Source organism: Lissotriton helveticus, chromosome 7 (assembly GCF_964261635.1).
Source record: "Lissotriton helveticus chromosome 7, aLisHel1.1, whole genome shotgun sequence".
Lineage (NCBI taxonomy): Eukaryota > Metazoa > Chordata > Amphibia > Caudata > Salamandridae > Lissotriton > Lissotriton helveticus.
In genome coordinates, this window is record NC_136068.1 from 1022365790 (window position 1) to 1022392621 (window position 26832).

Below are 26832 nucleotides of genomic sequence, written 5' to 3' on the forward strand. Positions count from 1 at the left end.
TTAACTGCATATGTAGGTGTGGCCGGCCTTCTCAGGTCGGCCAAACCCACATGCGCAGTGGAGCTCTCTCCAACTCAGCTGCATTGCTGGGCTGGAGAGAGCAGGCACAGACTCCCAGTCTGTCCTGGAGCGCAAATCATCGTCGCTCTGGCCAATCCTGAAGCTGTTCTTACATGAGAGCAGCTTCAGGATTAGCCACTAGGCAGGCTGAGAGCTTCTGTCTGCCTGCAGTAGAGAAGAGCAGAAGAGCGTGACGCGATGCTGGAGGGCAGCAGATACTTTTTTTTCTATTTGTCTCTGTCATCCCCCATTCACCCCCCAACCCTCCCCTGCCCCTCCTATTTTCCCCAAACATGAGCCGCTCCTGCGCATGTGTGTCTACTGGCTGGCTGAGAGTTTCTGATGACCTGCCCGTGATGGTATTTTTCCCAGTATGAACACCTCTGATGAACCCAGAAAGGTGACTAATTTCTAGGTCCTAAAGAGAAGAAAGAATTAAAAACCAAATAAAACGTCTCGTTCTCTGGGCCTGGATCTATTTTCTTGCAATGAATGTGTCATAAAAGAACAAATGTTATTTAAAAGCTGTCTCTGTGCTGGACTCTACTGAAGCTTAGATGTTTTCAGTTTCACTTTCTCCCACAGCTACTCATTTGTGGTATGTTTGTACTTTTCCGTCATTTACACAGTTCCCTAAGGTTGTTAGATAATATGTAAAATGTAATTTAATTTTTGAGAGAGGAATATTCCATTTATATCAAAGAGATTGCATCTACAAATTAGTAGTTTATTTAACAAATATCCAGCACACCCATTTATTTCTCATTTTAAAATGTTAAAAATCTGATTATGTTGTATCTACTTTTATTCACTGTTTTGGTATTCCCTTGATATGGTTCATCATACCTGCCAACACCCTCAATTTAGATAGGAGACTCCCCATTCTTTAAGCTAAAAATGATCTTATGTTAGATTTTTTTAAGGCCAGGCATATGATGAGAGAAATGAAATTAAAAAAGTATCCGATTCAAAAGCCAGAAGTGGGTTCTTGAGTGGTATGGTTTCTGGTGAGTCTTGGGAGAATATGTTTTGCGGACTTCCTTCAGTCGTGAAGGTCTGTCGTTTAGATGTTGGTAGACTGTGCTATACCATGCTGGTGTGATGTTATCTGCCAGCCTCCATGTTTATAAAGGGCCTGTGGTGCAGTGTGCCAGTGTTTGCGAGAGACTGATTAAAACTTGAGCTTCACATTGTCCCTGCCTCTAAGGTGCTATTGTTGCTGTCTCACCACAGCCAGCAATGTGATCAATAATTTAACATATATTTAATGTGGGCGTTGGGTCTGCCCTTGGTAAAGATGTGTTGTAAGATAAAACAGAGCAGCCGAGCAAAGTCTGTAGTAAAACAGACCACATCACTGAAAAGACTAGAACCTGTGCAGCAAAACACTGGCATTGCTCAAAATGAGCAGACCTAGAAGAATTCGACAATGTGCACCAAACCAGGTAACCTAATAACACAATAAAGACAAAAGCATTGAATTTAGACAGCCCAGGCAAGCATCAGATGATTCTTCAGACTATGAAACAAAATACCCACAAACGGATGTAATTGAAACTAAACTACAGAATAAGGTTCTTCATTGAGCTTTCACAATTGATTTTTTGTAAGTATGTATTTGCTTAAACTAATTATTTACCTGAAACATAGAAACATGACCAATTAATAACAACTCTTTTGAGAGACTCTTTTTCTCTCAAGAGTTCCAGAACATTTTCTGTAACCTGTTCCCATGTGTGGTATATTCTGTAGTATATTTTCTTAAAACCTTTATTAAGTAGAACTCGAGCCTCCATGTTTTTTTTTATCCCACTGGCCTAATTTTGTTAAGAATGAAAAACCCTCTTTATGGTAGCCATTAGATTCTAACAATGCTTGAACAGCATTTGGGGCTTATTTATTTGCTGTTTGGTGCTACATTTGAACCACCTCGCCATCCATGCCATGTGCTTAGCAGCAACAGGACATTTATACAATTTGCCCCCACTCACCGCCTACTTTGGCAATAGTGGTTAAACCCCTGAGGATAAGAGGTGACCAGGAGTGAGAGGATCACAACGGAAGGGGGGGGGGGGGGGGAATTAATGAGAGTGGGAGCAGTGAGAGAGGAGAAATTGGTCGGACAGGGTGGGAGGGACACTTTTGGAACAGTGCTTAACTTGTAAAAAATAAGTGACGGCCCTTGTCAAGAGGCCAGTGCCGCTTGCAACATCCATTGTCCCAGTCAACAAATCTGAGTATTCTAGGCAGTCAAAGCTACAAGGATGGCTTGGGAGGCTGCGAGGCAGGTATTAGTCATCTTTAATGTATATGGAACTATGGATTAAGGAATATTTGCAGCCAGAGGTCCTCCACCAAACTGACCAAACGTTATTTAGATAAAGGACACCATGATAGCGACCTCTCTTGGACGGGAATTGACAACATTACCTTCAGTAATGACATACAAATAACCCTACTGGGGGCGTGAACAGCGATGGATTTATAGACTTGGCACACATAAAAAGGGTTTAAATGATGATACACTCTGGAATCAGCTTATGATTCTCTTTATTATTCTTTATAACAGTCGGGACCTTTGTTTTTTTCATCCCCTTTCCAAGACAGTATATCATCTGTTCTCCTCGTCTCACCGCTAGTCTGTAACTATTGAATAATGCAGGCCTTTTTGGAGCAACCTTCAATGTACTTTTCTGTCAGCATCCTATGATTACGATCAGTTGAGATTAGAAAGTTTATCAATAAATTAAACAATACAGATTTTTTTTCTAGGACATCGTTGCTGTTGAGGTACATTTATTTTAGTATAAAAAAAGTTGTTTTGGCTATGTCATCTTTGTCCAATACAATACACTGGCATGCACAGTACACCGCTACGTCCGAAAAAAAATCACAATTCCCATTTACCCAAGAGGCATAGTCCTCCTGTGATGATGTAATCACGTCTAGACGTCCCACGCAGGTGCCCCGAGAGGACGCCTTTCTATGCAGAGGCTTCCTGGCAGTTAACTGAGATGAAGTCAGCAGGAGTGAGGGCTGAAAGGTCCGCCATTTTGGTTATCAGTTTGTTTTATTTTTCATTGTGGTTAATTTCACTTAATTATTTTCGTTATGCTGATATTTTATTTGCTACAAGTCCATTTTTATGCCACAACTACTCTTCCACAGTGTTTGACTATAGGGGCATTTACCCCTCCTCCTCCCATGCTGCCTTGAGGGATTCCACAATTGGGTAAGAATGGATGTCTACTGTGTTTTCTCATGTGTGTCATATAACAGTGTGCACTATATGTCTCTATGCTACGTTTACCTACACTTTTGTCCTCAGCACATGTCTATGCACTTGTTCACATTATGGAACCACTGTCTATACTTGAGATTCAAATCCAGCAATTTTGGTTAATAGAGGAATGATGTGTATGCTGCAGTTTAAGAGTGTTACGTGTACCTGCAGAATCACAGTGTGAAAGCACTAGGCCTGGGCGGAGTTCGCAGAGTTTTACTCCGCGGAACTCCTCGAAGTGCTGGAAAAACTCCACTGAGCTCTGCAGAGTTCTGCAGAGTTCTGCCAGAGGCGGAGTCTGTGAAATCACGCTGCTCACACTGATTTTTAGTGCTGGTGGTTTGTCCTGTGCTCTAAAATCAGCACAAACTGCACTACGTGTCGCACCAGTGGCCGCTGCTGCTTTCTGCTGCTTGAGTAGACATTCTTTTCAAGCGACAGCTTCCTCAATGTGAGCAGCAATCTCGTCGGGAGAAGGTCTAGCATACAATTTTTTCTCACAACCGCTCGTCAACTTAATGTTGGCGAGCTACGAGAGAGAAAAAACTCTGCTCCGCTTCACTTCGCAGAGTTTTTCAGAACTCCTTGCGGAGTAGGCAAAACTCTACGAACTCTGTCAGCAAAGGGGAATTGTTCGCCCACCCTTAGAAAGCACAAGATTCACAGTGGATGACGAGTTCACCCGAGCATATGTATACTCTCTATGAAATATGTTCTGCCCTTCTCTTACAGGAATCAAGTTTGAACATTTCTCGCTATCATACGCAAGAAACTTTGTGTTGAATGATTGTATGCCCCCCTAGATTAGCGTGATAAACGGTTTCCTGGGCACTAGTTTGTCCTGATGAAAGCCCTGGACCCTTAGAGGCCAGTTTTTACGGCCTGAAACATGTTAAAAAGCATATTAGGGTAATAGGAGCATTACATCCCATTGCTTACCCCTTCCTATTGGTTGTTAACCGTACCTGAACAAAAGTCAATAAAAGGGATACCTAGGTTGCCCTAGGGATGTTCATTCTGAGAATACAGGTGCAATTCATATCATAAGTGCTCCCTGGAATATGATCGAGACCATCCTCGTTTTTAGGCACTAGGATGAGACCCGATGGTGAAGCATACTGCTTCAAAATGGGTGATGGTCTAACAAACAAACACTTGGTTGTATAGGGCCACACTCCTAGGGTTCTAAGCTTATATGACTTTGTAACGGAGCCGGGTATCTTCAGGTGATTGTGGATTTGTTGAATTAATAAACAACTGTTGTTGTGCTTGTTTCAAAATTAGACAAGCATTGCCGCAGTGTGGTAGACTGTCAAAAGTGCCAGTGTTGAAAATTAAGTGCCAGCGCGGAGCACCGGAAACCACTGTTTCAAATTGAGCACTGATTTGGAAAGATTTACTAATAGTGTCTAATTTATTGCAAAAGAAATCTATAAGGTTACTACAGAGGGTGACTCCGGAGGGGATAGTAGTGGAGCAAGCAGGCTATGCCCTGTGTAGCCTTAATGGTGTTGGACACACTGTCTGTTGGCACATTCATTTTTTGTACGCCCAATTTATAAAGATCTATGAAGTTGCTGGGAGAGGTGGTGGTGACCCAGTGATTAGAAGGGTACTCAGATTGGAATTAGTATGATGCATTAAACTCCACCCTGCGAGGGGCATTGGTCAATGTTTGTGGTTGTTTAAAGAAACGCTGTTTGTGAAAGTGTCTACTATTTCAATGTCATCGGCATTCCACTGCATGCTGCAAAGACGGAAGTTGGTCCGCGGTGCCACCATGTCTGTGGTCCTTGTATCGCCTGGGGCTCACTGCTGCACACAGCTCTCCAGTGTCTGGGGCTGCTCGGAGCCCGGACCTTCATCACCCCAAGGTACGTGCATGTGCCCTGTGCCAGAGCTCTCCAGCAGCCCCTTCCCGCCTGCACCTCGCAGACACTGCAGCGTTCCTGTTCCATTGCCTGTGTGGCACCTCCACCAAGGGTGGAGCACAGAGCCACTTATACCTGCAGCTTCCTCCCTGTAACTGGTGCCCTTGTGTCACTGGAGCTCTCCAATCCCTCCTCCCTGCTGGCAACTCCCGAATGCCCACAACTACAGGGTACCCGCGGCTCCTTCTGCCAGAGTGGCTAGGGTCTCGTACCTACACGGAGAGACAGCTCCTCTCACTCCAGGACGAGGTGTGGAACTTATCCCGGGCCTGGATGCAGAATCTCTTCACCTTCGGCATGTGCATGCTGGTGCTGTTGAAGAGGGTCTGCAAAGCAAAGAGAAATCAGAAAACAGCCAGAAAACTACAATTACCGCACAAGCAGAATTGGGCCACTGTGGGGCTTATTTACAAGCCCCTTGCACCGTCAGTGCGTCACTTTTAACATGGGAAAAGTGACATACGGGCGGTGCAAGGGGTTTGTAAATAAGCCCCTGTGTGCATGTGATGCCCAGAACTTTGTGTGCGTTTGTGTATGGCACACTATGGGATATATTCACAATAAAATGTCGGAACGTGATGTTAAAAATTGTAACAACCATTGCACGTCCTTTTCACACTAAGTGAAGCGTGAAAAGGGGCCTTATTTATTAAGCGGCGTTAAGCCACTTTAACCCGCTCCGTGCTCATGACGAGCTGAGCTCGTCATCACCGTTGCGCCGCGCCCACGCGGGGATAATTCCGCTGCTGTGCTGGGCGTTCCATTGGACCGGGCACTGTGCTGCATGACGAGCCAAGCTCGTCATGAGCACCACGGCGCTGTGCACGCCCCCCCCAGCACAGCAGGGGAATGAGCCCCGCAGGGAAGGCATTAAGTGGCTTAATGCCGCTTTGTAAATAAGGGGATATTGACAGGATATCGGCACCAGAATATCACTAAAAGTGACGTTCTAGTGGTGATATCCCCTTGTAAATATGCTCCCAAGTGTCAGGTGTTTCTCAGAGCATGGGTCCAACAGTGTCTGATACCTATCAACGTACTTTCGTGTAGGAGAAGAGGGCACAGAAAATGTTCATGCCTATCGGTCTGTGCATGTATTTACTTATTTACGTTTAATATTCTTAGAACGGAAATGAAAACCCGAAGGATCCTTGGAACTAGAGTCTTACTCTTAAATGTATGCATATGTTTATATACGTGTGTGTGTGTGTGTGTGGATGGAGCAACCTCTTTGCATGATACCCAAACGTTCGCTCGTGCATCTATGAGACTCGGTTCAATGTGTGCTTGTGGTGACTAGGGGTATGCCAGTGGTAGTTTGGGCGTAGTACTGAGTAGTGTGTATTAATGCATGATGCGTATATGCCTTAGCGAGTGTCGCTGGGTGTGTACACAGCACTACATATGGATGGTGACAAGCAGCTTGAGCAGTGTGTGGGACAGGCCACTCTGGCCATTCCCTGGTGGGCTGCAGACTTGGGAGCTGCTTTCAGAGCACAGTGGGCCTCCATGACCCAATCATGACCCCACTCTAGTCTTGCAGGTGAGGCTGGTTTGAATTCTTTTGCCAGGGATGGTTTTGGCTTCCACCAGGCTCTATTGCAGGGCATCGCTGCCTAGCAGTATGACTTACCCAGGGCAGGTGACTGTGCTGCCCTTTGTCTGCTTCAAACACTGAAACATTAAACAATAGAGGGAAGAACGAGGGGCAGTTGCTCCAGGATGCAGGATAATGCCAAGTTATTAAGCTTCCATTTTTCTTCAGATTTTCGGGTGGGTCTGGTTTTACTAGAAAGAAAAAAGAAAGGCACCTTATGTGACAAGAATATGTGTTCGACAAATTGTGTCAATAAGGCAGCAACATCAGCTCGCATCTGGGGCTGCCCTCGCCCTGTGAGCTACAGTACTGGCTGATTTACAGCAATATATGACTTGCACTCTACATGGTCGAGACAGAACTGCATGCTGATGGACCAGAATTTCATTTCTTTCAGCTTTATCCACTCTTTACCCAATGCAAGTGTAAAGAATTAAGTCTGAGACTCCCCGTCACAGCCGTACTGTCCCGCGCCATTTTCACTTTTGAATTCTCCTACTCGTAAAGCTTTTCACCTGGTGGTACCTGTGCCACACACCATCCAGGTGGCACCTCCAAAATGATGCCAGATGGAAAGTTAAATTCTGCATGGTCAAGGAGAACCCAAAGCGCTTTCCTTTCATACTACACTCTGGGGCAGCAGTATCAGTTGGAAGTAGTTGAGATACAACTTCTTTAATGTACTTCTTAGGAGGTTTACCAACCTATACAGTACACATGCTGATTAGAGAGTGCCAAAAGCTAATAGAAAATATGAGCCAACAGAAGACAGAGACCCCTCAGTTAGAAAAAACGCAGCCCTCACCCACCAATTGTGGTATGCTTCATCATAGGACTTTTCCCACCCCCAAAACACCAAATAGTGTTTGGATGTGCTCTACATGTTATTCAGAGCCACCATCACAGGGTTAAAAGAAGACAAACAAGTAGTGATGGTTAATGGGATCTTATTGCCCTACCATCCACCTTATTGCTGACACAAGTCACTTTCTTCACCTCTGGATCTCCTGCTTCTAAAGCATCGACATCAAAGACACCCCAGGTGGCGCCTCAGAGGTGCCACCAGATGAAAAGATAAACTCTGCATAGTCAAGGAGCACCAAATGTGCCTTTGTTCCATCCTGCTATGGTGTGACCTCCCTGGTAGCGTATTGACCGCAGTATCAGTCAGAAGTGGTTGAGGTGCAACCTCTTTCCTATTCCTTTGACGCCGTCTACAATAAGCCTTAACTGCTCCACCACAGTTCCATTAGAGAGAGTCAAAAAAGAGGAATGGAATCTGGTTAGTCCTTGCAAGCAACAGTGTTCAGGGCCTGGGGACAGTGGGAAGAATCAAAACCACCAAACATTGAGACGAACATCACTCCTGGGTGACTGAGAGCTTGGTGGAAGAAATCGGTGGCAGTGGTGAGATAAATAAAGCGAATCAAGAAAATTAGAGGGAGGAGAATGAAAAACAAAGGGCTGACAGTCATTCAGATATAACAGACAACCCTGCCTTCAGAAAACAAGCACTGGCAAAGTCAATAGGTCTGCCCTTGGCAAGACAGCAAATCATTTTTACAAACATATGCAATATGCATTAAAAGTGTAAAACTAACAAAAGAAATCTGAAGGATTGAAAAAAAGTCAATAATGACCCACTGCAAAAATCAATACAAATATTAAATTAAAGCAGAAATATAAGCAGGTTTGCTCTACCAGCCCTAAGCCTAAAGATGACTACTTTCTCGGTGGATGTGCACACGTGCACAAGGAAAATGCCATCACTCACAGCAAAAAGGCCCAATGACTGAAGTGGGTTAACCAATTGCCCCATGTACTGAGGTGGGTGGATGCAAAATGTGATTGGTACATGGAGAGACCAATGGATGAAGAGACCCAACGAAAGGCACCTGCATGTAGCTCTGTATTCATATGCATTTTATTATGTTTTTGTGGAAAACATGAGGATGAGGCTGTATGCCAGACCCCAAAAAAAGAGAATGAGAAACCTCAAAAGAAATGAGCTCAGGTGAAAGTAACATGTAGCTAAGAAGCTTTGGATGAAAAAGTTAGACTTTGAAGCTCGTAGGGTAGCCCCTAATTCAGTGCCAACTTCTAACACACTAGTTATAGCCTTCCCGAAAGTGATAGCTTTTTCTTCTTAGACGTAACGGAATCATGATTCAAATGCAGACAGGAAATTCCCCCTGATCGGGGATCAATCTTCAGAGGCGATTACTGATCTTCCAGGTTTTTGCCTGGGTGATTTTGGCCATTTAAGACCTGGTCGAAATCATGTGGTAACAATTGTATAATTCTGTGATTTGATTTTGCATCTTTCAATGAGGGGGACATTTGTGGTATTACCATGTTACCCCCATTCTGAAGGTACAGAACTCGGAATGATTAAATAAAATCTGTAGGGTTTTGTGGTTTTTGTGGGGTTGGTAGGAGATATTCTCCTATTACTGTCACCCTAATGCAGGAGGGACCCTGTCATTCTGGTGGTAATTTGCTTCTCTCTCCGTTACACTTTTTTTGACTTACTTTTACTATATCAGCACTTCCTCATCATACGTGACACTTTCTTAACTCTATGTTCCATGTAACATTACTCTCAGATTGCCATTTTCTTTCTACCGCTTGCAGATCCCTATGACACTGTCTACTATGAATTGGTCTAATGTCTCCTTCAACCTCTTCCGACTCTGTGGCATATTCGGATTCCCGCCATACCCTAATTCAATGATGTCTGCTTGGTACTTACTGATATCTTTGATGAAGAAGGTGGTGGTGTAGTTGCTGTACTTCTTCCCTTGTGTAGCTTCCAGGAAGACCTTGATGTGTTTGTGGTCTTCTCCATAAGGACAGGCCTCAGCGTGAAAGCATGTGATGGTGTATATAGAACCATCCATAATTTTGTGATTCGTGCACTTTATTGTTCTGGTTGAAATGAGATACACAGGAGGGTGTGGCATTATTCATCCAATTACATCAATTTGTTAGCAAGTAATAAAACATCTTAACCAATCACACCTGAAAGAACATTCGGCTGAGCCAGTTCTGCTCTACCTTAGTGAAGATCATAGAGGTTGACCAGAAAAGCAATGTAACAGATTCAAGTGGAGAGAAATGGAGAATATATGGGAAAGAAAGTAGGTCAACACCAAGAAATTGGGGAGGTGTTCTTATTTACTCTATAAACCATGATTACAGTTAAGTATTCGTTTATTAGTCAATAAAACCCCTAAACATCATTAAAAATTACAATACAAAACACAATAAATAAGCTAAAAATTGCAGGAAGGATAAACCATAATTTGATTGATAAGCATCTGACGGGTCCTTAGACCTTTCCAACACCATAAAAGCTAGCAAAGAGCTATTTCTGATGAACAGCCCATGTAAGGATGCGAACAGGTCATATATTGTGATAGCCAAAGGTCAGCTGGCATCTCTGGCCTCACTGGTCCCAGCCAAGAAATCTGAAACAGGCCTCGCCACTGATTAGAAGTTGAATCCTGCCCAGCGCCTCGGAACAAAATGTAAACTGGAACCTAGACCCTTCACTCCTTGATCTCTTCACTTCTTTTTAGCAGGGGGATATTCTTTGTCGTGATTATTATCACGATGAAAAATGGCAGTTGCCCATCACCATAGCTAAGCCTATGACCAAACAGCGGTAGGCTCTGCTCAAGTGCCTACTGCTGGCTGGCGGGCTAGCTGAAGCCCCCAGCTCTAGGAAGCCAGTAAACGTTAAGTAGGCCAGCTGCATGCCCTGTCCCAGATGGGAGCTAATACAGCCAAGGAGCAAGGACAAATGGTGGAGGAACAGTGCCAAGAGTCACAAGAGATGCAACAATAACAACCATAAAGGTGATCCAGCAAAGGGTAACAAACCCTCTACCAATAAACAAGAACCTTCTTCCTTGGAAAGGGAGCTTTGACATTTCTCCAGTAGGCCTTACAATTCCAAGGTGGAGTACAGGGCACTCTATACTTATGGGGCAGTGAAAAAATATAACAATTTCAGGTTGATTTCGAGAGAAGTGCCTGTCCTGTGGAACTAAAAATTGTTAGCTGCAAGTAGCCATGAACATTTCCAGGGGCCCCCATATTGTTAATAACAAGACTGCATCAAGTTCAAAGGTTACTTGTTATTACTCGAAGTTCCATTGAGTAGGGACATGGGAGATCCAGAAAACGAACGAGTCCTCACATGATCAGGCTGGTTTTTCCATTTAAATGAGTGGTTTACTCCTGCTTCAATTTGTTAAAGCAGAAGAACTTTTGGGCCATATTTCGACCCTAAGTACGACATACTTTTAGTTTTGCTGCATTCATTCTTAACAGCTCTACTTTTGTTTTCCGTTCTAAGGGAATGCCCCTGACCTTTATCAAGTCTAATTAATCATATAAGACTATGCATGGACCAAAACCATTAACCATCTTCCAGAGTACGCTTGACTGCTCGAACACAAAGACAGTAAAGTATACAGATGTATTTAATTAATTTCATAAAGCTTTGACTAGATCCAGAGAGATGGTGGCAGACAACTGTACAGCATATTATGAATAGTAATCATCTAGATGACATTCTCTTCCCAGGGAGTTCAAATGCATGAAAATGAACATCACAGAATTGCCCACAGGAAGGTGCAGACATCAAATTATGTTATGGTATGTTAAGAATTTATAAGCGTGCAAATACCATAAAGGTGTCGTGGCATTGTGCATTTTCTAATACCACTAAAGTATTTTTAAATGAAAAAAGATGTTAAGGCGCCTAGAGAAACTACAACTACTCCATCACACATAGACCCGATAAAACAAAAACTCCCATCAAGAGAATCAGCTCATCTCCTAATTCCTTTTTGGAAAATAGTTATAAGCTGTACAACCACGTTTTCAAAACCTTCCTAAAAAGCAAAGGAGTAGAAGTTTCCCACAAAGTGATAGATAAAGTATTCTGCTTTTACCAAAAAGCCCTCCTGCCAGGATGAGCGCAAAATAATTTAGGGACTGCAAAAAGGGAGGCACCCAGAGAACGAAGGGTCCTGTTTGGGATATCCAGCTGTTTGCAACTGCTAAAACGGCTGTCGGTATGTACCAACCCTATTTTGCAATTCAGTAACCTATTACAGACTCGCAAAATAGGGTTTGCAATTCGCTATAAGGGAGGAGCGTTTCAAGGGCGTCCCTTCCCAATAGCGAGTTGCAGTGGCATGTATGAATGTCTTACGACTGGTATGTGGTTGCAAAGCATTTATATTTTACCCACTCCATGCAGGAGGAGGTAACCTAGTCGCAAACGGGAAGGGGTCCCCAATGGACCCGTTCCCCTTTGTGAATATGGGCGCCAACACTTTTTAAGAACAGGCAGTGCTGCCTACCTTTAAAAAATGAAAAGGACACTTTTCATTTTTCTTATTTAAATGCATCCTGTTTTCACAGACTGAACTGGGAGAAGGGAGTAGGATCCGGTAGGAGGCAAAAACGTAAAGGGAAAAGGTCTGGCAAACAAGATACCCACAGAACCTCCGTCTTGTCAGTATTACACTTCGAGTCATTGGTATAAAGCCAAAAAGATCCCACCGACATACACTGATGAAATACTTCAAGTGGGGCTGCCACTGTCTTGCAGTGCTTAATTTGTAAAATGTGAAGTGCAGGTGCTCAAATCTTTGTCGGAGGCCACACCCACGTTTTTCTGACCCCACCCACTTCCTTCATTGGCACCACCCACTTTCTCTATTAGCTCCACCCACTTCCTCAACTGGCACTGCAAAAAGACAGATGAATTTCAGCAAGGGAGCCTTATTCATAGTAAGGTTTGATAGGAGGTTCCCCTACTACTTCTACTTCTATGTACATCCAGGTTAGTGTCCGGCACTCAATATTTCATCAGCCTCAAATCACACATGCAGTCTGTCTCAAAAAAACATTACTGTCTAGCTGCAGGCAGGTTAGACAAGCACAATGTTCTGATAATACAGCGCTCTAAATGGGATTTTACAGCCACAAGAAACTCACTAAAAGAGATATCACAGAAGTATTCCTCCTCAGTCCTGAAGCAGCACCCAGGCGGTGTAAAATGCACTGAGTGCATTTGGCTCAAGTAATTAACTCTACATCATGAGAAACTGCAGTTAAACATACCTAATGAAGAATTTGCACAAGTCATCCACAGCCCCAGCCTGTGCCTGTCCCTCCCTGAGCTGAAGATTCTTAAGATAAGAACCTCTCTCCCAGTACTGCTCTCTCCACAAGCCCAGGCTGTCCCTGAATATTCCTGGCATAGGAGCATCTTTCCATAGTTATGTGGTAAATAAATAAATAATACCCTATTTTTGACTAGACATATATCATAACAGATAGCTCAATAAATAAGAGTCAAGATTCGAGGTAGTAGGAGTTTTGCAGGTTTAATACAGCACAAGGACAGGAACAGGACAACCTGCATAGGAATAGGATGACAGGGCCCAGCAGCTGCTGGGGCTGGGATGAGCGCGCTAACTTTTAATAACAATACACGAGCATATATACATAGCGCAAACACATAGCATTACATTGCAGTAGGCGTAGCAGTGGGTGGAGCAGAAGGCGTGACGCGTAGCAGTCGCGAAAGATAACAGTAAAAAGAAGGTGTAACTCAGACATGTGATGCAAACGTAACAGAATATGTCATGAAATGGGCGGAAACATTGGAGGGGGCTACCTAAGGAGCCGGGACCTCTAACCTGGTGGTGCGCGCAAACTGGCAATGACGTGTTACTAGGAGAAGCTGGGGGCTATGAACTCTGTGCTAGGAGCAGAGACTAAAGTCTGGAGGGTCGGAGCGACATGTACCTAAACCCTATCTAGTATCTGATGTTTAGGGAACATGTTGATATAAACTAGAAGTCATGAGGGGAAAAGCTAATTGACTCTAAGACTGGAGCATGCATTTATTCTACATGTAGTGCGTGATGAAGAATATTAAATGACCATTAAATACAGTATTTCTCTAACGTGGAGCCGAATAGGCTAGACAATGACGGAAACTATTGATGCAGTTCAGTAGCTTAGGAATGCAGAGAAGGAAGACTGAACTGATAGCTGGAATCATAACATAGTCTTGGCAGACTCAGAGGCAGAGCCAAGCTGCACTGGGCACTGCGAGGCAGGAAGTAAGTGAAAGGTCGAGGATACAGGTGGGGGCTGGATCACTCCTCAGCGAGGCTTCAGGAGACAGGAGCTGAATCTGATGTCCGGGCCCTGTTGAGGCCTGGAAACGGGGACTTTATAATGAAATAACGTGCACACTGAGAAACGTGGCAACGTAGCTTTACATAGGCCGGATATTCGTAGTATTCACGAGGACTGGAAACTAGCATACTAGAGGAGGACACAACTATAATTGCGTCATTAATCGGACATGGGGAATAACATATGCATATTGGTCATGCACACATAACATTGATGGATGACACGTAGGGACACAGAACATGACAAAATTTACTTTTCCACATTCCCTCCTTGTCACTACGTTTCCATCAGGAAACATCAATATTCATGATACCATCTATCATTTCATACAGTACCATTTGTTCATCTCGAATTGTCTTGGAACGAGATTTAGAACGGGGCTTGGGACTAGGAATACAAGAGGTAGCACACATGCCGCAAATCGCAGGGCCACATTGTATACAGAGGCAGCAGCTGAATATGATCGCTACTGCGATACCTAGAAAGGACAGGACTTTCCATCCCCAGGCGGAAATTATATTCCAGAACCAACCGGACCATGTCCAGGTGCCTGGATCTTGGTGTAATAGATGGGCAATTTTATGAAGTCTGGTTATAGCTGAATAAACAGACGGCGCGTTATTTGGAATGAAAATGCAACAACTGGATCCGAGGACTCTACAGGCCCCGCCCCTATCGGCCAGTATGACGTCAAGGACGAGACGATTCTGTAAAACGACAAATCTCATAAAGGATTGCTCTTCGGTTAAGTTACCTAGAGCGGAGGCAGTCTCATCTACTACAGCTTCAAGGGTTCTTGTTAACCTACGAATTAGTTTACTGTTTACAACTGTACCTAAATAAGGGAAAACACCTTTATCAATATCAATGAATTGCTCTGCAGCAGTTTCAGTATAATCGACAATCGGGAGGTTTCTCTTGTGTCTGGTATGTACTAGGAAGGAATTCCTATGGTAGTCAGGTGGGGCTAGAAAAACAGGTGGCAGTAGGAAGGCAATGTAACAGGTTCCCTCTCAATCGAGGGGCAGACGAACATATGCAGTTTGACCACAAACAAAATAAGAATGACGTGAAGCTTTAAAGATAGATTTCCCACTGTCACTATACTGGATAATAGTAGTACAATCACTATGTCCTACGTGTACAGAACCATAATTACGAACACATAATTCGCCTTTGACTGGTAATACTGAAATAGCAGGTGAGTCTGGAGTAGTATCAGACTGAACATTCAGGACCATGAAATTCGACGAATAATTACCTAAATTGTACACTTCATTTTCTAGATCTAAACCTGTTCTGTGGGGGAAACCTTGCTTGTCTGGGAAACATGTACTGTTAAGAAAAGACATATCTGTTGAGGATGACGTTAACGTGGACCATGCTCCACACGAACCATTATGTGAAAAAGGATAAGGAAAAAGTGGCAGAACTCCCTTCGGTGTCTGAAAAGGGGGGAGTCGACCACACACCCAACAATTAGTGGCATTGCTGGTCTGGTGTGAATAATGTAACATGCGGATAAATGAGTTATTACGCATAGCGAGGCGGTAGGAATATTCGTGAGGAGGCAGATCACTAAACGTGTGCTCTACTGTAACATTAGAAGGCTTATTTACATGAGGAACTGGGAAACACAGGAAAAATGCGTAACTAGTGCAGGAAATCAAAAGGCTGAGAAATAATATGAAACTTAGAAAAACGATACATCGAATTGAGTTATGACTGACTCTCTCACTATGGGGGTCTATTTTATACATGTCAGAAACAGTCTAACCGTTTCACCTAGGGGAGGACTTATACAATCAAACTGACTGACTCAATTTACTAGACCGTAGTTTTTGCTTATACTCCTGCTGCGGAGTTTTCTCTAACAAGGGGGGTTTTGAATCAATGTCATTTGCGGGACAGTCCTTAGGAACAATGTTTTGACAAGTCTTGATATCCTGGGAAATGTTTTTAGAGACCGGCTTTAATCCGTAGAATTTCTTGACGTGCGAAAGGTGCACCCAGCCGCGGCGTCCTTCCAATTTCACAGCTGTACGGGTGGTGAGGAGGACCTGTCGGGGCTCTTTCCAACGTGGCTCCAGCGGACTTGATCTGTCAAAGTTCCGGACGAGCACCATCGAACCTGGAACGATTTCATGCGGTGCCACCTCGGTATTGTCTGGAAATGCGGCGGCAACCTGTGAACGACATGAGTTGAGGGCAGACATCAAGGAAGCTAGGTAATCTGTCAGCATATTACATGAAACATCAGTAATACTTCGGGGTCTAGGAGTACCCCACATGTTAGGGGGGCGGCCGAAAACGACCTCATACGGGGACAGACCTGATCTGGAATGTGCGACCATGCGCATATAAAACAAAGCGACTGGCAGAGCTACTAGCCAGTCCACACCCTTATCTTTACAGACTTTAGCGATGCGGATTTTCAGAGTCTGATTATGTCTCTCGACTAGACCGGCTGCTTCAGGATGGCGTACACAATGAAACTTCCACTGGTACCCCAACAACAGGGAGACGTGCTTCATCAGTTCAGATGAGAATGGCTGACCGTTATCAGAATATACGACTCTAGGGAGTCCATATCGAGGGAAGAATTCACGAACCAACTGTTTGGCAGTGGTCGCGGCTGTGTAATCTGGGACTGGATATGCTTCTGTCCATCTGGACAAAGCGCATACAACTACAAGGACATACTTGAAACCTCGACATCGCTCCATCTGAATATAATCCATCTGGAGGACCTCAAAAGGGTGGTCAGGGGGCTGGAAACCACCTTGTTCCACCGGGACACTTTTACCTGGATTAAACTGACAACATATCATACAGGTACGGACTTTCTGCTTGGCTGCAGCTCGTAAATGCTTGTTGAACCAAATGTTCTGGATACTGTCTAACATAGCTTTTTCTCCTAAATGTGCTGGACTATGTGCGGTATTGATAATGACTTGAACCATAGAGTCGGGGAGAAACCATGCGGTCCTACCCTTTGTTAACCATCCTTGATCTGTCTGGACCCCTCCTTGTTCGGACCATTTCTTGATTTCATCGGGAGTAGCATGTAACTGGATATCTATGACATCTTGAGTAGGGTCCTTAACTGTCATACATGTAGTCAGATCTGGAGTGTGTGTCTGTGTCGGATTAACTTGAATGTCTGGAGTCTGTGCTGTAAGCTTGGCTGTGCGATCTGCTAGATCATTACCTTGAGAAGTAGTGTCAGTAACTTTCGTATGTGCTTTGCATTTCATGATAGCAATAGATGTCGGTAAGTGTATGGCATCTAACAGAGCTTGAATAAGGAGACCATGCTGAATCTTGGTTCCATGAGAAGTCATGAAACCTCTCTCCTGCCAGAGCACTCCAAAGTCGTGTACAACTCCAAATGCGTAACGTGAATCTGTGTAAACATTAACTTTCAGGTTCTTGGCGTGTATACAGGCTTGTGTCAGAGCAACTAGCTCTGCTGCTTGAGCGGACAGGGTATCAATACGGTGTGTTTCAATAACTTCAGTGTCAGTAGTCACTGCATACGCGGCGACTAGTTCTCCTGTACTAGTTCTCATACATGAACCATCCACATAAAGTGTCAGGTCAGGATCTGGTAACGGAATATCTGTCAGATCTTGTCTTGGCTTTGTCGTAATGTTGACTACTTCCACGCAATCATGTGTGGCAGAATTTGAATTAACTGATGGTAACAGTGTAGCAGGGTTCAGGATGTTGCAGCGTCTAATATCTATGTGTGGCTGGAACAGTGTCAATTCATAACCTGTTAAACGTGCAATTGTCAAGTGCTGAGTTTGTGTTCGGTATAAAAGAACTTCCACGGAGTGTGGAACGTGTACTGCAGGGTATGTCCTAAGACTATGGAATCACTTTGTCTGATAGCTAGTGCTGTGGCTGCAACTGACTTGAGGCACGCAGGCAGAGCCTGGGCGACTGGATCTAGTGTGCTAGAAAAATAAGCACAGGGCTTGTATTGTCCTGCTTGGTCTTGTGTGAGAACAGATAATGCTGTACCTTCGCGTTCAGTGACGAAAAGTGTAAAAGGCTTACTGTAGTTCGGTGTCGCTAGAACTGGAGCTTGGCATAAAGCTTTCTTTAACTCGTTGAAACTAAGTGTATGTTCAGATGTCCAAGGGAGAGCAGTCGATACGGCTGCCTCCTGTGTCGTTAACTGTATCAGTGGCTTGGCTAGAAATGCATACTGAGGAATCCATTGTCGGCAATAAGAAGTAAGGCCGATAAAGGCACGTACCTCCTTCTGGGTCTTGGGCTGAGGAAGACTCGCTATCAACTGGATACGGTCTGGTGTCAACTGCCTACCCCTCTTGGACAGTAAGTGTCCTAAGTAGACCACTTGCTGGACACAGAATTGAAGCTTCGAAGGGGATACCTTGTGCCCCATCTCGGCTAGGAAATACAGAACCGTCAGTGACGCTCGCTCGCAAGCACGTTCAGAACGGGCTGTGATCAGTAGATCATCGACATACTGGAGCAGGGCAGTGTCAGTTGGCATGTGAATGTTGTCTAGTTGTCTCTTGAGTGCTTGACTGTAAATACTAGGACTTTCTGTGAAACCTTGAGGAGCGCGTGTGAACATATAGCTCCTTCCATTTAAACAAAATCCGAAAAGAAACTGACTGTCTGGATGGATGGGAACACTAAAAAATGCGTTCTTGAGGTCTATGACAGTGAAGAACGTGGCTTCGGAATCAATGGCTGTCAATAGGGAAGAGATATCTGGGACAACTGGGTACTGAGGAATAATACATTTGTTAAGTTCTCGTAAATCAATCACTAATCGATATACTGGGGGTGCATTTGGATCAGTACGTTTCATGACTGGAATGATCGGAGAGTTACATACATTGGAGTCAGTTTCTACAACTACTCCTTGAGCCATGAGCTCGTCAATAATTTTGGATAAGGCTGCTACAGCCTCAGGTGGCAATCTGTACTGTCTGATTCGTGGTAACACTACACCTGGTTTCAGGGTCACACGATGGGGTGTGATTTGCATGTAACCTACATCAGTTGGACCTTGCGCCCATAAATGCTGCGGGACCTTAGACAGTCTGGGATCAAAATCTCGTAATACATAGTGACCCTTAAAGTCACGTAGGAACAGACGTATTCCCTCTGGGGAACAGCATATAACTGCACCTAACTCTTTCAGTGTTTTAATGCCTAATAGATTTTCTGGACATGACTTAGTAAGTAACAGATCAGTAGTGCGGGACAATGGACCTACTTCTAGAGTAACTGGCTTAGATATCTCGTTTACAATAGGCTTTCCTGAAAATCCAAGGGAAACATTTCTTGAGCCTGAGAGCGGAGCCCCTGGAACTTCGGCGTGACTGATGGTGGTCCTACTTGCCCCTGTATCAATCAAAAACTTTCTGTCTTTCCCTAATACTTGACTATGAACATAGGGACCCTCTTGATCTACAGGTATCTCGATGAGAGGCAAGCCTACCTCCCTCTCTAGGCTGTTTCATGAATATGGCTGATACTCTGGATACTCAGACTGTGCATACTGGTACATCTGCGATGTAACATGCTGTGTTGCAGCAATAGGCTGCGGTACTGTAACTGTCTGTTGTGCATTCTGTGGCTGAGGAATCTGTGAAACTTGCTCTTGTCTAGGCGGACGTGGTCTTTCTTTAGTCTTACCAGTAGCTATGTTATGTTTCAGAACTGCACACTCATTTATAAAATGACCTGGCTGTTTACAATAATTGCAGTTCCCTTTAACGGGAGCTGCAGGATGACTGGCTTGATTCGGACCCCTCTTCTGACTGTCTTGAGGAACAGATTGTGCAACTAGTACTTTCATTTTCGTGTCTTTCATACGTTTTCTCTCGTGTTCTTGCTCTTCCCTGATTCTATTCTGGTGGTACTGGAGCATCTGGAGCATCTGGGACGGAGTATTTGCTTGCCAGGTGCTTTCGACTTTCAAAACTCGGTTTTTAACTTGTGGGCTTGAATTCTCGACTAATTTGGTAACGAAAAGGTGAGGGTATGACTCACTACTTGTCTTGAGACCACTGTTGATACTAAAGCACTTTTCAAACCTAGAATAAAAATCACTAATATCTTCATCTTGTTTCTGTTTACAGGCTGAGATTGCATCCCAGTCTTCCTTTCTCGTTGTTAATAATCTGGGTAAAACTTGAATTAATAATTCTGGTAATTCTTTACATTTCTCTCCAAGACCAGTACCTGGTACACGTATCTTATCTTCTGCTTCTAGAACTGCCCAATCTATCTTTTTCTCTCCCACCTCCCATTCTTTTTCCTTTAGCTTTTCATACACCCCTGCGGGTAGCAGAACCTTTAACATTTTAATGATATCTGGGTAAGTGTATTCTCCCATACGGAGCATGTCTTTTAATTCTCTATGGAACCCTGCTGGATCTTTGTCATGACAGGGAATTAATTTCTTCATTTCGAGGAGTTCCATCTTTGTGATCGGAGTGTATACAAACACTCGCTGCATTTCGCCACCCGTTCCTCTGACTGGGTGGACTTCTCGTAACGGATTCTGTCTGTCTATGTAGAATGATTTACTTTCTGGGGGTGAGACATGAACAAAATGCGGGTTTAAGAATGTTCTATATTTATGGCGTTGTTCTAGAATGACACTAATTAAATCGGTACCTAGACCTCTCCATCTGTACTGGAGTAACTCGTTCAGGATATCATGTAACGGGCCTGGATCAGAATGTTGACCCTCATACAGAGTAATGAGGTGCTGAATCATATACATACCCACCAGTCGCTGCTCGGCTGGGGGCAATTTCAGAAACATTTGTGCCACTATTTCGTCTGGAAAAGTGGTAGAATCAGTAATCCATCGGACTGCTGATCGGGCTAGTTCCTGTTCATGCATGGTACTTAACTCACTGTAACCGATTCGTGATTTCAGAATGTGATCGGTAGCTTGAAGTACTTGTTCTAGGGAACCTTGTTCTGGTGCTGAATGATGGAAAATTGGCTTGTGTTCTAGACGTAAATGGCGATCTGGAAATCTGGGTTTTCCTACATACGCTATTCTGGCAGTATTCTCATCGTCTTCCTCTTCAGGATCAGAGGTACTTTCTTTCTCGCTTACTTGTGCGGCTTTACGCTGTTCGTGTATCTTTATTATCTCTCTACGAATTTTCTTGTACATACTTTCCATGGCACCAATGGTATTGTGCTTTCCTTCGGCTATATTATCACTCCACTTTGTTAGAGTTTTCATTTCTTCCGGGTCTTTAGACGGGTAATCTTGTTCTCTTATTAGACAATTAATTAAGAACTTTAATATCATACGCTGGATCTCAGCTTTCCTTTGAGACATGGCATCACTAATACTTTCTGGGTCATCCCCTGTACGGATGAAACGATATATCCTGTCTAGATCTTCTTTCATATTCGGCAGGGTGACTAGATACTCGGTCACTCTCCTTACGCGTACGGAATATAAAACCATATTAAACTCGCCTGGAACTGGGTCATAGACACATTCGCCAAGGGTTTGCCTGATTTCTGCAACAGACTTATTACTCTTGGGAGTACGCTGTGATGCTTGAGCATGTAATTCGAGTGCTGATAAACGCTTGTATGGCGGCGGGGTTTGAGGAAGACCTCCTCCTGCGGCCCCTAAACTAGAATCATCAACTGATGCTTTCCGTCCTGGCAGGGTCGGTAATTGTAACGTGGGCTGGACTTGTATGGCGGGCTGACCCGGGGGAGCTGTTAAGGGCACCCCGGTGTCTGGAGGAGCAGGAATTACCTGATTTACAGGGACTGGCGGAGCGCGAACAGGATTTGCATATTCGGGGACTGTGTCGTCCAGATAGGACGAAATAAAAATATCAGCTGCGGTCGGTTTGTGACGTAGCTTGGTCGGAACTAACGGTGGCGGGAAATTACTGGATGCCTCCGGGGTCGTTTTTGGCAAGCCCTCAGCAAGAAGAGGATACATACCCTTAATGAGGGCATTCCTCTGTCTGTCTGATTGCTCAGTTCTAACTCGTTCACCTATCTCGATTAATTCTCTTTCTTGGGCTCGTTCTTGGGATTCTCTACTTAGTTCTGACTTTCTGATTTCTTTTTCGGTTCTCTTATGAGCTTCTTTGCGCCATAACTCGATGGCATCTTTCTGTGATTGTCTGGCTTTCTTTTTCCATAATGCTTCTTCTACTCGCATGATGCATTCGGCATCCCATGTACCCGATACGGGCCATCTATACTTTTCTTCTAACTGTTTGGTATACTCTACCCATAAATCTAGATACAATATGGCGCTTATGCCATGCTTCTGATACATAAAGTGACCTGGACTGTCCCTGGGCGGGACGGGAACTGCTGCTTCCAGCAGACCCTTTCTAGTTTTTAACTGACGTAACTTGGAAAATATGGGCATGACTGAACTGTAATCTAGACACAATACAATACACAATGAACACGATACTTATACTCCATTCATACCACGACATTAAAATACATGAAAAACATTTAAAATAACAGTTCGAACAGAATACTACCTGGAAATACTGAGAATACTGAGAATACTGAGAATACTGAGAAATTTCTCGAGAACAGAACTGACTAGAACAGAAACTAGATGCACTGCTGAAACAGTACGAAACTTACCGGTCTCATAAAGAGACACGTCAGGACCCGCATCCACCGAAGTGGACACTTCGTTTGTGGGACTGTGTACCACCAACCCACAGACCAGAGTCAATTAAATTGACCCTGTCTAGATACCACCCCAGTAACGGTACTCACCGGGCAGCAAGAACGGAAGGCCTCGGACTGGACTGGACTGCTACGACGACAAACTTCGGACTTCGGACTTCAGTTACGGGTGGACCTCCGGATACCTCGGACCTTGGACTCTTGGCTTGGGCTCTGGTCGGGACTCGCCGCGTTCCTCCACCGTCTCGTCTGGATGCTGGACCGCCTCCTCCGTCTCCTCCGTGGGCCTGAGGGATACTTGAGCAGAAATATCTGCCACTGCGCAGAAGAGTTCCGTCACGACTGCAGAGGGTCAGGGGGTCGGCGTGGCTTCACCGACGCGTGGGGAAAGGGCAAGTCCCTATTCGGGCGCCATTATGTGGTAAATAAATAAATAATACCCTATTTTTGACTAGACATATATCATAACAGATAGCTCAATAAATAGGAGTCAAGATTCGAGGTAGTAGGAGTTTTGCAGGTTTAATACAGCACAAGGACAGGAACAGGACAACCTGCATAGGAATAGGATGACAGGGCCCAGCAGCTGCTGGGGCTGGGATGAGCGCGCTAACTTTTAATAACAATACACGAGCATATATACATAGCGCAAACACATAGCATTACATTGCAGTAGGCGTAGCAGTGGGTGGAGCAGAAGGCGTGACGCGTAGCAGTCGCGAAAGATAACAGTAAAAAGAAGGTGTAACTCAGACATGTGATGCAAACGTAACAGAATATGTCATGAAATGGGCGGAAACATTGGAGGGGGCTACCTAAGGAGCCGGGACCTCTAACCTGGTGGTGCGCGCAAACTGGCAATGACGTGTTACTAGGAGAAGCTGGGGGCTATGAACTCTGTGCTAGGAGCAGAGACTAAAGTCTGGAGGGTCGGAGCGACATGTACCTAAACCCTATCTAGTATCTGATGTTTAGGGAACATGTTGATATAAACTAGAAGTCATGAGGGGAAAAGCTAATTGACTCTAAGACTGGAGCATGCATTTATTCTACATGTAGTGCGTGATGAAGAATATTAAATGACCATTAAATACAGTATTTCTCTAACGTGGAGCCGAATAGGCTAGACAATGACGGAAACTATTGATGCAGTTCAGTAGCTTAGGAATGCAGAGAAGGAAGACTGAACTGATAGCTGGAATCATAACATAGTCTTGGCAGACTCAGAGGCAGAGCCAAGCTGCACTGGGCACTGCGAGGCAGGAAGTAAGTGAAAGGTCGAGGATACAGGTGGGGGCTGGATCACTCCTCAGCGAGGCTTCAGGAGACAGGAGCTGAATCTGATGTCCGGGCCCTGTTGAGGCCTGGAAACGGGGACTTTATAATGAAATAACGTGCACACTGAGAAACGTGGCAACGTAGCTTTACATAGGCCGGATATTCGTAGTATTCACGAGGACTGGAAACTAGCATACTAGAGGAGGACACAACTATAATTGCGTCATTAATCGGACATGGGGAATAACATATGCATATTGGTCATGCACACATAACATTGATGGATGACACGTAGGGACACAGAACATGACAAAATTTACTTTTCCACAGCCCCAGCCTGTCGCCTCCCACAGCATTGCTGTTATCAGCACACCTGTCCACACCCCCGGGCATAGCTCCCTCTGGAAGCTGTCCCTGTTCTAGGAACCTCTCTCCACAGTGCCATGCTGCCTCTTTTGTTGAAGCATTGTCTGCTAAGAGCCTCTCTTCTACTTTAGACCCTCTGGAGCCTTCTGCACCCCTCCGAGGACCCTCCTGCTCGCTGCCAGAAGTTTGAGGCAAACCTCTATGGCCAGGGCCGGTGCCAGCACTTCTTCCTTCAGCCTGCTGCCTGAGTTACCACCGGCTGGGCCATGGGGCTCAGCCTGGTAAGGGCTGGCCTCAGCCGCCATGAATCTTTCAACAGGAGCCTGGGAAGTGGGAACAGACACCGCTGCAGGGAATGCGTTCTCTCCAACTACGCCACCGCTCTCTGACCCCGGAGTCTCTTACTGTCTGTGACTGTGACCTAAGACCCCTCTGTGGCACCTTAGCTGCCCTCACCCACACACTGTGGCTTGGGCGGTCCAGCCGGCCGGCAGGAACACACACTGGCTGGACTGGCTGGCTGTACTGTCTTTGCTCAGTGAACTGGTTTTATAAGATTAGGCAGCCTGGTGCACTGCTGCTGTTTGCTACCACACTCATTGCTGCCAATGTTTCAGATTGCTTATGTGTGACATTTTCATACATTCAGTGGATTTATGAGTCATTCAATGACTAAATGTGCGGCACTTTCTTGCGACCAAAATCATGCAATGAAGTCAATAAAAATAAACAAATATTAGAAATCACACTCATTTGAGCAACAAGAAATTCGAACTCTGCAGCAGGTGCTTTTAAAGCGATTATTTAATTTCTAAAAATCAGCACCCTCCACCACAAACTCAGCTTCAGTTGCGGCTGAACCACATGTAACAAAGGGATCTCTGTGACAAAAGCTGCAACCCACTGAGCTATCCACATATAATACAGTTCAATACAATATGCTTGTAGACTTTCTTTGCAGTAGGCATATTAACCCTCTGGGCTACCTAATGGTAGTAAAAACTGAAACTGCCACTAGATAAAACTCTGACCTCTCTCCAGCAGGAACAACATTAATCACCAGTCTGCCTCATCTCTGACATAGCAAGTCTCTCTGCACTGGGAAAATAAAGGTTGTACCATATGCAATTTTTTCTGTTTGTACCTTTTTTATAACGCATGTATTCCTAAGTCCATATGTTTTCAACTGGTTCTTATGTAAGTCAAAAATTTGCCGCTTGTAACCTTCAGTCCTTATGTTTGAAACTGGGTCCTATGTAAAGCGCTCTGACACCTTCGGGGAAAGTTCGCGCTATATAAAATTGCACAAATACATATAAATAAATTGTTCCTGCCTTCAGTGTGTACTTGGTTTGTGTGTCTCTCTCACCCAGGACTGCTCTCACCTCACGCCGTATCCATTGCTTCAGAAAACCCCAGCCCTGCTTTGCAAATGTTACTGTGTAAGTCAGAACATTTGCGCACGCTGCTTGCCTGGCACAGCCCCAACCCCCACAGATTTTATGAGCGTGCCCAGCCTGCCCTGAAAACGAAACCGAATCCTGCCCTGGACCTGCATCCTGTACTGATTCCAGGCAGCCCGCAACTGCGCAACAAATAGCCAGTGCACACTGCTGGCAACAACAAACATGATCGTGCATCGATTAGTGATGATCAAAGTACCAGTAGCCAGCAGGGCATCAGAAACAACATTTAAGCAGTGTGACGTCCATGAACATAAAAAAGTAAATCTGTAGCCCTCACCTGCGCAGATTTATTAGTTAATTCATGATATATGTGTCTGCCGGCCTACGCCGCCTATCATTCCCAGGCCAATCTTCATGATAACCAACCAATCAACAATGAATTAATTTTTAAAAAACGTAATCCTGTCCCTGCGGCCCCGCCGCCCCCAGCCAGGCCCTGCCCAGTGCCAGCCCTGCCTGCCTCGCCTCACCTGCCTGTGGAAGCGCAGCTCTGCTCATCATGAGGATTATTTATTTCGGCCGGCGCCGGCCTACCCCCAGGGCAGGCCATCTTGTCCAGGCGCTGCTCGTAGCAGTGCTAGGTAGACCAATCAGGATGATTTTAAAAACCTGACTGGCCACCACCAGTAAATTAATTAATCACTCTAAGGGTGCCAGGCCCTGCCTCGCGAGTCGTGCCTCGCCCTCACCTGCTGAGCGCTCCCAACTCCGAGTCCAGCAACTTTGGGCGGCGAATACTAGATACTGAGCGAGGGCCAGGAAGAGGTGTGGGTATGCTGGGGCGGGCAGAGAAAATGCGAATTGCAATGCATTCAATTGCATGCAATCTGCGCACGCGTCGCTTCCTCTGGCGCGCACAGCCCCAACCCCCGCAGCAAAGCCCTGCCCAGTGCCCTGCCCTGGCCCCTGCAACAA

At 44.9% G+C, this 26832-nt stretch overlaps 1 protein-coding gene across 1 annotated transcript in view; it reads right to left on the minus strand.

Annotated features, from left to right (window-relative positions):
* Nucleotides 1-26832, minus strand: part of IL12B (interleukin 12B) — an 80301-nt gene that overhangs the window by 18949 nt on the left and 34520 nt on the right. The window contains exons 5-7 of the mRNA XM_078653738.1: nt 9624-9799; nt 6908-7062; nt 5487-5600 (exon numbers count right to left, since the gene is read on the minus strand). Coding sequence (XP_078509864.1) covers nt 5487-5600; nt 6908-7062; nt 9624-9799 — 445 coding nt within the window. The remainder of the gene's footprint in view (nt 1-5486; nt 5601-6907; nt 7063-9623; nt 9800-26832) is intronic.